Raw genomic sequence first — 15,245 nt, forward strand, 5'->3', positions numbered from 1 at the left:
ATATCGATATCACGTCACTGCCCTAACAAGTGGAGAGGAAGTAAGAAATAATTCACAAAAAAATCCCTCCGCTGCGTATGGAAGGCAAAATTTCCCCCGCTGTCCCGCGTGAGCACTAGGCGCCCAGGGAGCACCCGCAGTGCCCCAACCTCAGCAGCCCCGCAGCCCAGGAGCCAGTGGCACCGCGGGACCCAGCAGGACTGCGGGACCCCACAGCCAGGCCCCGGCTCCGCCGCCCCCGGGCTTTCCTTCCCTGCTCCCCTCTTCACCCAGTGCAACAAAGGAAAGAAATACGAGGTAGAAAAACTGACAGTTCCCACTCTATTTGAATAACAAGTGAAATCCTAAAAATACCTCCACTGCACGTTATTACCAACTGTATCACCGGGTTTTATAGTGACAGGACTGTGCTATAATTTCTGAGAAAACCTCGGCATAAAGCTCCATAAACCCAACCACTCCTGTAATGTATCACCTTATCTAGTGCACAATCATTTCCACAACTTTTCATGTTAGTATAATTTGTTCAAAAATGGTAATAAATACATCCTTGAAGTCAAATAAGAATCATTGCACAATCTAGTGTAACTTGTTCTTACTAGTGACAGTTAATCATGCCACCAGGATCTCACATGAAAGAAAATAAGCAAACATTTGGGTGTTCTGTAATTACAAACCTCACTAAAAGCACACTTCCTTCTTTAATCAACAAATATATGAAAGCATGCTTTAAATACCCTTTCAAGTGTGCCATCCTGCCTGTGAACAGCTATCGCTGAAGAAAAGCAGCGATCCCCATCTACGGTGAGCAAACAGTCTCTTTCTGTGCTAAGCAAACTAACTACCAAGTCAGAAAACCCCGATACCCTTTTGCTAGAGGTCTAACCATGAATTAAAAAAACAAACATTCCTAATTAAAGCCAAGAAAAGGAGAAGTCTAAGGAAAGCCTAATCTCTTCATCTCCAGGAGGTAAGACTCCACTTAGGCTCACAGTGATTGGAATGAAGTGGATACTGTAAATAGTGCTAATAGATTACTTATGTACCAATTTTAATTACACCAAATACTTGATAAAATGATTCCTTTGCAACACATAGCACCAACTTGATGCAATTGTCACAAAAAAATCTGACAGAGAATACTCTCATTTTTAAGATGGGAAAAGCACGCTCTTGCATTACCCCCAGTGAGATGGTGGCCGAGCCATGGTGGCCCCCCCACCGAGGTCACCACGTCCCTCCTCACTGGGGTGGAGGAAGGCTTTCCCTTCCCAAGCCAACAGCAGCAGCAGGATTCAAACACAGAAATGCCAGGCTTTCATCTCCAGCACCCTCATCTCATGTCGGGGTCTACTGGTACTGAGGAAGTGAAGGCTGGCCACAGAACACTTCCATTATTTAGTTCTTTTGTTCAAGACTCTGAAACTCCGAATTAGCAGCTGGAGACCAGAGTGCTTGCTTTTGCTTTCTGTGAGAAGAACTGATTTTTCAGTTTCAGGTGCTGTTTTGTTCTTGACAGTATCAAAATTCACTGTGATAGCTAAAGTTTTCAGGTTATAAATTCCTGATCAGATTCTTTGGTTCAGCAGCTGTTGGGAACTAAGGCCAACCAGGGACATCATGCTTGAAATGAAAACGACGCTACAGACCCTTTGTTGACGAAGGGCAGGGAGGGTGGATGAAGCAGGCTCGCAGCTCCCGCGGGTGCTGAGGGCAGGGGACAGCGGGCAGGGACCCGCAGCGCACGTGCCAGTTGTCCTGCGCTGACGTGAAAACCCCTGTGGCTTCGGGGAAACCGCGGTGGTTTGTGTCTTATGTGGTTCATGTTAAAAATTTCCCAACAGTGATAGACTTCAGCTGCCAGGATCAGGGAGAGCATGTGCATCTAGCATGAACAGCCCCCGCACGGAGCTCTGGGGCATTTTTTTATCCTTTTTCCTTTCTTTTAAATAACTATTGGGGCTCATAACAAGCACTGTCACTCCAGCACTACTCCCCTGATTGACTTTGCGACAACGATCTGTGGAGGAGATGGGCACACAAACAGCAAACATTCTGCAGGCACTCAGGCAAAGAGGACTAGAGAGGCTTGGGTCGGTTCTGCTTTGGTTTTATTTTTTGATAAATTTTTGTTCAGTTTCCAGAATTACTTCTCTGATATTTTTTAAATAGTAGTATAAAAAGAAAACTAACCACAAAACTGTAGTAAAGCAACTCTGAGGCTGAATAAAAACCACACATACACACAAAAAAAACACCAGGAAATTTTGAACTAAATCAGAAACTCTAGTCTTTGAGACATCCTGGAGCGTCCTAATACTGCAGAGGTCTCAGCACAGTGATCTTACGTATCATATATGCTCTAATAAATAGGTTCAATGAGTTGAGTTAAGGGCAGAGTTTAACTATTAACTCCAAATTTCCTCGCTCTTATGACTGTAAGTCAATCCCTTAATGTTACTTTAACGCAGTTTCTGGCAGTTGAATAAAATCTATGGTCAATATTACAACCCTTCCTTCCTACATGAAGGAAAATATACGTGTGATTTACATAAGAAATGATGGGAAATGCTGGGAGTGAGTGGGGGTGATAAATGTCCGAGGCCCCATCGGCCAGGAATCCGAGGCGACCATTTGACTTCAGCTGGTCAGACCCTCATTATCCCAATCCCAAAACCAGCAGAACTGGCAAAAATACCTCCACGCAGATACAGTTCTCGGCACAGGAGCAGTTAGCAGTCAGAGAGGTTATAATACAAAGCTGTAAGATATATCTAAAATAATACCACAAAAATCAGATGACACAAAGAATTCTAATACTTTCCTTTTGTTAAGATACAGTAACTGAGAATACAATGAAATTCTTCATGTTCAGTATCTCCCATTAGATCAATTAATATTCACAGAAAGGCTTTAACATGAAGTTTAAATAATCATAGAAGGAGAAAAAGAACCACCAATGTTCTAGAAGCTTCTCTAGACCTTTCAATCAATTTTATTTATATGCAAAACCAAGAGAAACTCAGAAAAAACAAAGCTCCTCCTGATGCTAAAGCTCTCAATTTACTGACAGGCAAATGGCTTCATGCTGCCACTTAATCTCATTTCTTGCATAATGCCCTCTAATTAGCATATCAAAGTGAATTAATACTTCTAGGGCATTAGCAATGGGAAAATCTGCTCCAGGCTTCACAATAGCAGTTAAGCAAGAGCCAAGAAATCCTCAAAAACACCACAAACCACTTTGCATTGCAAAACTGTTCAATTTATTTATCCTCTCTCTCTAAACACTTTTACCGCACACTGTTTTACTACTGTTCACCAAACAAAATGATAATTGCCAAAGTTACCAGCATCTGTAAAGCCTGTTTAGAATCTTAATTTAAATTGTATACTTGAAGATCTCTAGATGCTTTCATTGACCCTATCATATACAACAGGATACACTGAAAAACCGTTGTTCTAAAAAAAGCGATCAGGATAATATTATTAAATTCCATTTTCCACTTACAATAAATAATTATAAATTAAATAATATATGAAAAAGCCACCTGCTGGACAATGAGGAATGAGAGATTAGCTTTAAATGTTGATGCATGACTTAAGTACAGCAAAAGGTTTTGACCTGTAAACACATGATACAAACCCACCCCCTTCCCCAGTGACTGATTTGTAGGACGCATGATATTCAGTGATTCATATATTGTTACAAGTTCATATGACTGTGCAACATGCATTGAACTGATCGGTAACAAAAGAATTTGAAGTAAAATACCTAAAATGGGATAAAATTAAAGTAAGCGCATAATGATTTTTACTATACGCTTTTATGCAAAACATGCTATTTTTATGCAATTCTTGAAGCAATAGACACATTATAGCTGTTACAATCAGACATCAGACCATTTCTTCTTTCAAAAATATTTTCAGAATCTACTTTCAATCACAGGTCACTTCACAAAATATAAACTATAATTTATAAACAAGGACAAAAAAACCCTGAAACTTCATCATCTTAGTACTCACCATCACCCTTTAAAACCAGAAAATAACCCTAAGGAAAAAAAAAAAACCACCCAAACCCCAAAATCTCCAACACCAGTACACCCACCCTAAACCCAAGACGGGGGCTGGAGCACTGAGGAAAGCTAATAACAAAGAGTAGAAGAAAACACCGGGGTCAGTGGGATTTTCTACATTTCTGTTTGCAACAACATGAAGGGGAAAAAAAAGTATGGGAATAACAAAATAAATTACGATGGATATTTATCTAGTACTTTGAGCCTTCCTAAAGAATGTGCATTATTGAAAAATATATAGAGATCAAGTACCAGGCTTCATTTCCTTTCATATTTAATTCCCTGTTTACTTCCAGTGTAAAGACAGCATTATGGAGGAGCTCTAATGTCCAGCTGAGAAGCACAATTCATCTGTTTGGCTGATGAACTACTCCAACTTTATAAAAGCATGAACTATAAGAGCTGACAGAAACTTTAATAATTTATATTAAATATTGATGTGAATTATTTACTCCATTCATACTTAAAGACATGAATTGCCTACCAGAGAAAAGCAAATGTGACAAAAGGTCAACACGATGGTGAAAAAAGGCAGGCTGTGTCAGGCATGTGTTATCTGAACCATGCTGATCACCTTGATAAGCGAATAGCATTAAACATGACTGCTGAGAAAACAAACAAAGCATTCTTCTCAGGGTGTCAATTCAGGGAATACAAACAGCTACATCTAATTCTACCAATGATACCAGGACGGGAGAACTCCACTCGGGCTCCGCTGATTTGGGCTCACTAGTGCACGGATTCAGTATTCATTCCTGCTATTCATAAAAATATGCATCGAACCGTCATATGCATGATGTGCAAGGAATTGAAAAGCAGTCTAAAAATTGAGGACAGATACAAACCGGACTCTCTCACGCTCTACAATATAATTATTAATGTAGCCTTCATATGTATTTAAATATTGTGTTACATTTGTAACAATTTAGTATGTCTAATTCTGCTTATATTTGTCTACGGTAGACTGCAAATATCATTATATTAATGTTTCACACAAATCAGTATTTAAATTGAAAAAAGACAGCATAATATCCATATCATACAACTTTTTCATTGAAAGCTGTAGGAATAGAGCTTGATAAATGTGTTAAATCCTGTAAAAAAAAAAAAAGGCCTCTTTTGCATTCACTACATGCTATTATAATAATTTATCTCTGAATGCAAAAATTCCTTAACTTACAACAAGCATCCTAAAATACACCACACAGTAACTCGTATCATGTAGTATTTTCAGATAAGCAAGCAAATGTGTCAAATTAAAAAATAAAATTAAGGACTTGAAAAATAGCTGTAAAATAAAATAAATCCCTGCTCCTACTTAAATTAGTATTGACAAGTAGGTCCAAATTTATCCTTTATGGGGAGGGGAAATTAAATAAAAAAAAAATAAAAAATCTAGAAACACAGATCCTGGTAATCAACGTGAAGATTATTATTTAAATATAGCAAGGAGCACCAACAATGGTAATGTCTAAAGGTACTGTGTAGTTACAGGTTCTGTAAGACAAAGTAACATGAATTTATCTAATGAAAATAATCACCAAAGCCGCCTGTTTTCTTATCCAGACAAGTACCGTGTCAGAAACCCAGCAAAGAGATAGAATTTTGGTAATGAATGTGTTTGGAACAGATGACCAAATGACAATCAAGATACTTTATTCAATTTATTTTTTCCTAGTAGGAGATTTATGAAGAAAAGCAATGTCATTGCCATAAGGACAGTGTAAATGACCTAACATTCTACTGCACATCATCGTTTGTAATACATTTGCTGACAATTAAAAAAAAAAAAAAAAAACAACATTCAAAAGTATAACCAATGGTTCGGTGAAAAATCTTGGATACTGAAGCATGTGAAAGGAAACAAAAGCTAAACAACTTAAACTGAAGAAAAGATGTACGCACATAAAATACACAATGCTTACTTCCTTACATAGTCAGGGTAAATCAAAAATATATATTTAGCAGCTTGAAAAAAAACCCAGGACGGCACATAAATATTTTAAATAGCTCAACTGAATAACAATAACATCACAGCTGATATTTACAGAAGAGCTAACATACATACCTACATACATCCACATATACATGTATATATATGTATGCTATCAGTGCCATTTCATTGTTCAATTTGAATCCTTTAATGTTCAGACAGGATTGCTAGGATTGTATTTTATTATATATTTCTGCGAGTTGTTGGCACTAAACAATAGTTTATAAACACTGAAAAGTTGAAATTTGTGTAATGCAAAGGAAGAGTCCTGTGCTTCCATTTTTAAACAATCGCAGTGAAGAAAGGGGTTAACTTTTTCAAATTCTGCCAGCAGACAAGGCAAAAAGCAAGTCCTTCTCACAAGAGTTACCTAACAGGCAGTTTACAGATTTTGCAGCATATTGACAAGGGGCGTTCCTAAAAGAGTTGGGCCATTTTCATCAATAAGGAGCACTGCACACTGCAGCAAGTAAGGGCACGATACAGCACTTTAATCATCCGAATGGCATCGTATGGCTATTTACAGTTGTAGCAATAAAAATAAAGGTTTTAGCTTACATGGGGAACAGCAAGAAATTAACCCCGCGGTTAACGTCACTATTTGTCTGGTTTTCATACTTTTTTTTTTTTTTCCATTCTTTAAAACAAAATTCTGCATGAGGGGAGAAGGTTCTTAATGAACATTTTCCTCCTCTCTCTTTAGACATAAAAAATAGTTCAACCAGCCCAACCAGCCAAGCAGGCCTTTCTCTTCCCCTGCGGACACCTCCTGCAGTCGAGAAGTTCATTAAGTTTTATGATCTTCCCAAGTCAGTCCTGCTTATAAGCCTCACAAAGGCCACAAATCTGGCAAACCATCATGTATGCCATTAGGCTTTACTAGTAAATGAATGCTATTTAGGGTTTGTGGTGACAGTAAATTAGGGTTTGGTTGGCAGCTATCATTGTTTGTGTTGGACTTACAGAAATAAATAAATGTATACGTGTACGCATATACGCACTTGCATTCAGACATTTTTATAAACGTGTGCTCCTCTCTATAAAAATCATTTTTAAAGACAAAACCTCAAATCATCTATCAACACAATCCAGGACCTGATAATACATTATTCCTTTGGGAAATAATTGCAATTCCCTAACCATTTTAAAACTGTAAGAATTAATGTATTTTCATTTCTATCTCCATGAGAATAACCAGTACCTCAGGTATAGCAACGCCCTAATGTAGGCTTAATCACATTACAAATCTGAAGGATTTTTAGTCAGTAAAAAAAGAGCTGTTTAAAAAAACAAAGGCGCAAATCAGTTTTTGATTCCTACTGGTAGGCGCGTAAGGAGACAGACTGTTACACAGGTATGCAACAGATGTGAGTGCGCATTAAGAATGCAACTTTAACTCTTCCAAGCGACACCTCAGAGAACGGGTGAAATAGAACAAAATAGAGTCAATCGACTCTCACTTGCTTATCTTCATATTTGATTAGAGCGGCTTCAGTAGAACTTTGGGTATCGTTTTTCTTTGAACTAATTAAAGAAATAAGTGGCAGTTTCTTTATGAAAACCATGCTACCTTGTGGTTGCCTCTAAGAATGCACATATCTATTAATATCTGTAAAGCTCTTAAATGTATTATGCAGCACTTTTTAAAATGTTAAAAAAGAAATGTCAGGCTAAATTCAGTAAGCTCAGTGATTTGCTTTGTACATGGCAAACACCTCATATGGGAAAAAAAAAAAAATCTTCAGCTCCTAACCCTAAGTGAGACAGAGAGAGAGGCTTTTAAAAATGTGATGCATTCATTAACCCTTGCAGGAAAGTGATAGAGTTGCTCTATCTAAACTGAGGATTCCTCTACGTGTTCTCTCACAACCAGTCTCACAAAGTCCTCGCTGATGGTACTGAAAACGACTAAAATATAAAAAAATACATAATTCAATACAAAAATTACTTAACTATTGCATTACTTATTTAAGAACAGACGTGACTGCTATTACACTTTATGTATAGGCTACAGCCTCCCTCCTCACCTCTGGTCCTCCTCACAGAAAAAGGTAGCGATAAAGCCACCACGGCAATTCCCACTACCAACAGCAGGTAAACTTTGGTTCTGATTAAAAAGAATTAAATACCGGCACATGACCCAGTTGCAGGCAGATTTAAGTACTCCTCCGACTACAAGACAATGCAGAGTACCAGCGGGAGAAGGGGGGGACCCTCTGCTTTAATTGCATCTCAGATCGTTCACCCTTCCAGTTCAGAATTGTTTGAGCTGTTTCCTACGAAAAGACCTTACAGAAAATATGCAAGAATTTACTTTCACGGGGTTTTTTTGCTTTAGCATGCCAACTGAAGCCTACACAGACTTTTCGTCTCAACTGGGAGACCCCGAGTGAAGGTCCCCCTCCGGGAACAGTTTTTGGTGGGGGTGTGGATTCATCTCCATCAATCACCCGGTGCATTAATCCTGTCCCTCCTGTGCTGCCGGGGCTGGCAGGATCTCGCCTTTGGGCAGGCGGACGCCTTCACTGTTTGTTGGTTCTCTGCGATTTCACAAAAGAGATAACTTGCAAACTTGGCTCGACTACTTGCAGCACAAAGGCAGGATCCCAACTTACAGGTTACCACCGAAACACCCCGAAACGTTTCAGACCACAAAGTCTCTTGTCAGGTTCCCTCTCGCCTCCAAGACGGCGGTGGCCTCACCAAACACCCTCTGCCAGTAATCCCCGCTGCTGAAAGGACTTGGGTTTTTCTTCGCAGCTCACCTCTGACATGTGGTTGACTATACTTTCCTTTCAAAACAGTGAGGCTAAGCCCTCTGCAAATAAAGTGATCGCAGGACCTACGCCTGCCTCCTTAATTGAAATCTGCCTGCTGCAAAATGTCTGAACATCGAGGGCAAGTTGCTTGGCTGGGTCCAGAGCAGGACAGACAAAAAGTTTAGGGAAAGGCAGAAAACAAACACAAGCCGAAGGAGGACGGAAAGGGGTTACGAGCTGACCGAGGCAAAACGTAGGTAGGTGGGGAGGGAGGGCAGAAGGGGGATCATTCCCCTTATCCCGGGTAATATAATGCAATATAAAGCAGAATCAATCTTAATATTCACAACGCAGTCAATACCCTAGTGCTTAGCTGTCAGCAGAAACTGAAGTGGATCCCCGGTAGCAAAGAAACCCTTGGACATAAAGCACCATAATTTACTGAGAACTGTGCACTTTTAGGCTTCTCAGCTGAGATTTGCAATGATTTCACGTTTGTTCTTTTCGTCTAGGCTTATTTTTTTGGGGTGCAATTACGGGAAATGTGATTGAATATCAAATACAGCTAAAAAGCCAGCCAATGCATATATTTATTTTTAAAGCCAGATCGTAATAAATGTTATTATTTTCTTAATGCAAAGCAGAATACTTTGCAAATTTTCTTCTTTAAAAAAAGAAAATAATTGTCTGTAAATTCAGTGATGTGAAAAAATTGCAAAAAATCCCCTAAGCTGCCTCCAAGAAAACCACGGAGTTTATTAGTGTCACGTAAATGTAAAAAAAAAAAAAAAACAAACATATTTTTTGCACTTTTGAGATGACAATTTTTGGCATTTAAAAACATCATCGCCCAAGAGCAACCCAAGATTCGCCGCGCTCTACGCAAGTCTGGGGTCAAAGCATCCATCTCTCGGCCTGTCCTTCCTTCCTCAGGGTCTCCCTGGAGGTCCCTTCCCCTGCTCCGCTGACAGGGGCTCAGCTCCGCTCCCCCCAAACCCGGGCAGCGCGCACCCTCACAAAGTTTATTGTGCGTGCGGGGGGGAAATAAAAAAAAAAAAAAAAAAAAAATATTTAAAACGATGTGAGGTAACACAGATCTGACAAGTATTTTGCAAAGTGTCCTGAGGGTAAAAAAAAAAAAAAAAAAAAAGGCAGCCGGAGCGCTGGCGGGGCATCCCCCGGGGCTGTGAGGAGAGCGGCGGGGGGATTCTCCCTCCACCGCGCCATTTCACACCGAACCAGCCTGAACGGGCCCGGCCGGCGGGCCGAACCGGGCCGGCGGGTCCCCTCAGCTCGGCGGGGCGGGATCCCACTCGTCAGGACACCCGCCATCCCGGTCCGGCGGCGTGAGGGGCGAGTGAGGGGGCCGGCGGCGGGTGGAAGGAAGGAGGGATCAAGATGGCTGCGGCGGCGCGGGCGGCCCTTACCTGTTTTCTCCTTGATCTCGCAGAGGACACTGAACAAGGCGGGTTTCATCCTGTGGCAGTTCAGTGCGTGTTTTCTGAAAGAGAGGAGAGTATAAGCGGTTAACGCGGCGTTTCAGCAACATGGCGTCTTCCCCTCCTTCCCTGCCCGCCAGCCCCGCGGCCCGGCGCCGGGAGCCACCGGCCGGTGGCTCCCGGCGCCGGGCCGCGGGGCTAGCGGGCGATGGGGGGGGGGGGGGGGGGCGGCAGGGGAGGGCAGCCTCCGGGTCTCTCTTTTCCCTCATTCCGTCTTTTATACCAAATTATCTTGGTGCAAATACCGCCCGACCGAGGGGTATAAATCAACCCACCCACCCCCCCCCCTTGTCCCCGCTACGATCGGTCCTGCGATATTATAACTGATTTATTAAGGATATTTGAAAGGGGAGTGGGTGGGGGTGTGTGCAGAGTTAACACTGGGGTTTTGGGGTTTTTTTTTGTATTTATTGTGATTTAAAATTTTTGTGGGTTGTTTTGTTGTTTGTTTTTTTTTTTTTTTTTTTTTAAACACACACACCACACCACCCCTCCCTGCAGCAGTATCTTGTCAGGTTTGTAATTCATCTGCCGCCCACTTCGGGGGACAAGAAAAGAAAGAAAGAGGAAAAGTTGCGCTGCAAGGGACTGAGGGACGGACAGACAGCGGCTGCGGGGCCGGTGTCCACCGGACAGCGTCCAACGGGAACGGGCAGGGACCAGCCACAGCCTCCCGAGCGACGGCATAAGCATCGCGTGGGTCTATATTTATTATTATATCTATTTAAAAAAAAAAAACAAAAACACAAAAACAAACCAAACAAACATTAAATAGCAACTTTGGCTCTGCCTCGGCTGCTGGCAATTTCTCCTACGGCACCAAGAAGTTGCTCAAATTGTGAGACTCCGGGTCTCCGCGGAGGAGCGGGAAGGAGAGAAACAAAAACCACACGCACACACACACCAAAAAAAAAAAAAAAGAAAAAAAAAAGAAAAAAAAGACAAGGTTTAATTAGACGAAACCAACTTTGCTTGTGCCTCATCCAGGCTTTGGTCAGTGATGGTCATGATCTGATGGAGGATATCGCCGATGTCCTGCTTCCTGCCGTCGCCGTCCGCCCCGTCGTGTCCGTGGGGAGGCGGCAGGGCCATGCCCCCCTGCACCGAGTGCCCGGCCAGGTTGACGCCGGCCAGGGTCTGCAGCATGCGGGACTGATCGTCCATGGCTCCGGCGGCGGCCCGGGCCGCGGGGCCGGCGGGCGGCGGGAGGGAGAGCGCCGGGCGGCCGCGGTCCCCCTCGGTCTCAGTCCCGGAGTCCGGACCGCGCTCTCGCACACACACACCGAGAAAAGGAAAAGGGGGAGGGAGGGGGGGAAAGCCAAACAAAACAACAACAACAACGAAAAAAAAATAAGTATTTGTGTTTTGACCGGATCTCAGCTGTTTATTCCACTCTCTTCTCCTTCCCAGTGCAGTAAATCACTCTCTTCTTTAGTTACAATCTTCTTTCATCATCATCATATTTGTGGCTTGGATAAATGAGTTGATAAGGTTTCTTTGCAGTTTTCCTGGTACAATCTTCCTCCAAAGCTTTTTTATTATTATTATTATTATAATTATATTTATTGTTGCTTTTTATGTCTTTCCCCACTTGTCCAAAAATCTTCTTGGCAAAAAGGCAAAATTAAAAAAAAAAATTAAAAAAACACAAAAAAAACCTCGCTTTGAAATCCTTAAGAAGTTAGGAGGGTGGCAAACAGCAAAAAACCACAACAAACCAGGCGAACACCCCCACCCCTAAATTGCAACATAAAAAAAGCCAAGAAAACACAATCACAGAGGGGGAAAAAAAAAAAATTAATCGCCCTCCCCCCCCCCAAAAAAAAAAAATAACAAATGATCCCAAGTCTGTGCAACGGGGGTAAAACGGCAGCAATCAAAAGTTTGAACTTGTGCAAAGAAAAGAGCGGAAATAACGGGGGGGAAAAGAAGTGTTAAAAAAAAAAAAAAAAAGAGGAAAAAAAATTAATTACACACTCTCTGCAAAGCAATGTGCAAAAAAATCTCTCAGCCCGCTGGAATTTATGAGCCCCGCCGCCCGGTGCCCGTGTGTGTTTTATGGTGTTTGATGGCCGCTCCGGTGAGGGATTGACAGCCTGCCAACGCCACTCACTCACCGCGGACGTGTCACCCTGTGAAGGAGGAGAGCGGCCGCCGCGCGAAAAGGGGACGCGGTAGCCCGCCGTACCACGCCCCGCGGCGGCCCCGCCTGGCGGGGAGGGCCGGGGCGGGGCGTCCGCCCCGCCCCGGCCCTCCCCGCCAGGCGGGGCCGCCGCCGCCGCCGCCGCTCGCCTCACGGGTCCGTCTCCCGCCGGGCCGAGCGGCGGCGGCTCTCCCGGAGGATGCTGGGCGGGCGGGTGTTGAGAGCGGCGGGCGCGGCGGCCAATGGCAACGCGCGGAGGGAGGAACAGCCGGCCAATCAGGTGGCGCTCCCGCCCCCCCGCCGGCTGAGAAACTTGTGATTGGGCCGTTCGAACGGTCAGGTGGTACGGGGAGGAACGGGGGGGGGAACGGCGCTCCGCCCCGCCCGTTGCTATGGTAACACCCAGCGGATTGAGGCCTGGTGGTTTCTCTCAGCGAGGCCGGGCCTGATTGGGAGTATCGGGCACCGGGCCTCCGGTGCGGGAGCGGCCCCCGGGTGTCGCTGGGAGGCTGGCCTTGTCCCGGTAGTGTGATGGAGAAGCCCCGGGCCCGGTTGGAGGTGGTCTGTTTGGTGTCGTGCGTGTGGCTGTGCCATGAGCGGACAAGCCCTGTGAGGAAGAGAGAGGCTGCGGAGAAGATCTGCCAGCTCAGTGAGCTGGGCTTTACAGGGTGGCGTTTCGGAAGCTAGAATTTTATTTCACATCTATCTTTTTGATTATATGCATAGACTGCCAAAAATGCAACGAGAAAAAAATAGATATCAATAATAATTAAGACTTCATTCTATAACAAGGTTATCTTTGGAGCATTACCCCCTCCTCCCCAATTGTTCTCATGTAGAACACCTGCCCCATGCAAATATATAGAAGTGACTTTAATTCTGATCAATTTTCGTCACATCTTGAATAGTGTGTAACAAAAGTATTGCTACAGAGACCTCTCAAGGAACGGAAAACCACCTGTAGCATGGCGACAGAGCCACAGTAGCAATTAAAATGGTATTTAATCTGTTATACGTGCTTTATCTGTGATGGCCAGTTTCAGTTGGAAGAAGTCATGTCAAAAAGTAAAAACTCATCCTCGTCTCTGGCATTTCGTGGATGTATGTCTGACAACTCCGACTCAGCGCGGATAAAACAGAACTCTCAATCTTTCTCTGTGGCTTCCGCTTGCCTTTCTCTCAATCACAGCTGACATCACCATCACCGTACCTTCGCTCAGGGCTGTAACTTGGGTGTCATCTGTTTGGTTTGGAACCTTTAACCATGTCTCACAGGGGTTACGTTTAACTGTTGTGGATTACTTCTGGCTAATATAACTAAGCTTTTACTGTCCCTCCAAGCAATTAGCATGTTCATTCAAATTCTAATTATCTTCCATCTTGATTATTGTACCATTTTCTGGTCTGAGCAAATGCGTTCTTAGTGTCATCAAGCCTTATTAAGAATGCTACTCCCAAGATGTTTTTTATTGCTATTATTTTGAATATTTCACAGATCAGTTTGCATTTGTCCGCTCAGGGCAAGGTTTCCTGGAAGAGATGTCACAGTTCTGTTGGCTGCCTGGCACTGAAACAAAAGGGACGGTGTGTCCCTGTGCCAGCTCCAGTACTCATCTTGTCCCATGGTGACCTCGTTTGCCTCACCACATCAGCAGAAAGCTGCTCTTCTGGGTTATTTTTTCTACCTGTTTATCAGGCCAAGTCAAGTCATTCCATCAGGAGATGGCTGCTGGAGAATGGCGCTCTGCTCCGCTGTGCCTCCTGGTCATGGCCTTCCGCTGCCATCACCTGCCATTTGCCAGAGCAGTTTCAGCTCCGGGCCATCACTCAGCCACTGGTGCCAGCCGTTATTACCTGCTCTCCACAACATCAAAGGCATATCCCTTCGGTGTGCTCTGTGGCATGCTCTGCCCTGTCCTCCTGTACCGTCCTCTTTAAAGGCTGCTTTTTGCCGACGCATACAGCTATTCAGACTGCGGGATCATGGCTTCTTGAGGAATTAACCAATATCGTCTCATTATTTCCACAGGAGATTGCAAAGATGTCTGCACCAGCAGGTCTCTAAAGGTATGATACAAACGCGCAGCTACAGACACCCAAAGGAGCAGGAGCCCTGGGTGCCAGTCGCTGCCCCAGTGCGGCTGCTGTGGGGTTGGAGGCTGGCTGGAACCCAGCACTACACTCCCCGGGGCTTTAGGCACTGCTGGTACAGTTAATTACTCTCTTTTGCAAGAGTTACCTTTATTATGCCTGTATACTGAGCGCTGTCTGGAAGGTTTGGTTTAAAACCACAAAATAAATACAAATCCCACGGTGTTTCAAATAAAAAAAATCTAGCGAATTTGGAGATAAACCTGGTATCTGGCCTCAGTCGGAAAAGCACCCTGTTTCTTTATTTGTAATGAACAGCACAGCTGACAGCTGTAACTGCTGCAGTTTTTCCTCATTAGAAACTCACGTTTCGAGAGATGTTATGACTGTTTCTGTTGAAGTCTGTTACTAACTGTAGGACTTTAGCAGTTATAAGCGCGTCGCGGAATAAGGCAGCGCGTGCCGCGCTCCCGGCGGCGGATCCGCTCTCAGGAGCAGGTCGCTCCGTGCGCGCGCGGTGCCGAACTGGCGGCACCGGCGGGTCCTGCCCGGGACCGTGCGGCGGGACCGGGCGCGGTGCGCTCCAAGGCCCGCGGCCCCTCACGGCCCCACCGCTCCCAGCCCGCCGCGCCCCCGCACGCATGCGCACGGCCATGCCGCCGGCGTCGTCGTCACTTCCGG

At 44.1% G+C, this 15,245-nt stretch overlaps 1 protein-coding gene and 1 long non-coding RNA gene across 3 annotated transcripts in view; one reads left to right on the forward strand and one right to left on the reverse strand.

Moving 5' to 3' along the window:
- PBX3 (PBX homeobox 3) overlaps positions 1-11,494 on the reverse strand; it is a 113,015-nt gene extending 101,521 nt beyond the window's left edge. For both annotated transcript variants that reach the window (XM_063353503.1, XM_063353502.1), the window contains exons 1-2: positions 11,298-11,494; positions 10,259-10,332 (exon numbers count right to left, since the gene is read on the reverse strand). In XM_063353503.1, the coding sequence (XP_063209573.1) occupies positions 10,259-10,332; positions 11,298-11,494 (271 nt within the window). The remainder of the gene's footprint in view (positions 1-10,258; positions 10,333-11,297) is intronic.
- Positions 10,184-11,455, forward strand: LOC134523949 (uncharacterized). Its single transcript, XR_010073443.1, has 3 exons — positions 10,184-10,321; positions 10,832-11,026; positions 11,318-11,455. It is a non-coding gene; the product is annotated as an uncharacterized LOC134523949 (long non-coding RNA).
- Positions 11,495-15,245: the final 3,751 nt, after the last annotated feature.

The sequence above is a fragment of the Chroicocephalus ridibundus genome, chromosome 15 (assembly GCF_963924245.1).
Source record: "Chroicocephalus ridibundus chromosome 15, bChrRid1.1, whole genome shotgun sequence".
In the NCBI taxonomy this organism is placed as follows: domain Eukaryota; kingdom Metazoa; phylum Chordata; class Aves; order Charadriiformes; family Laridae; genus Chroicocephalus; species Chroicocephalus ridibundus.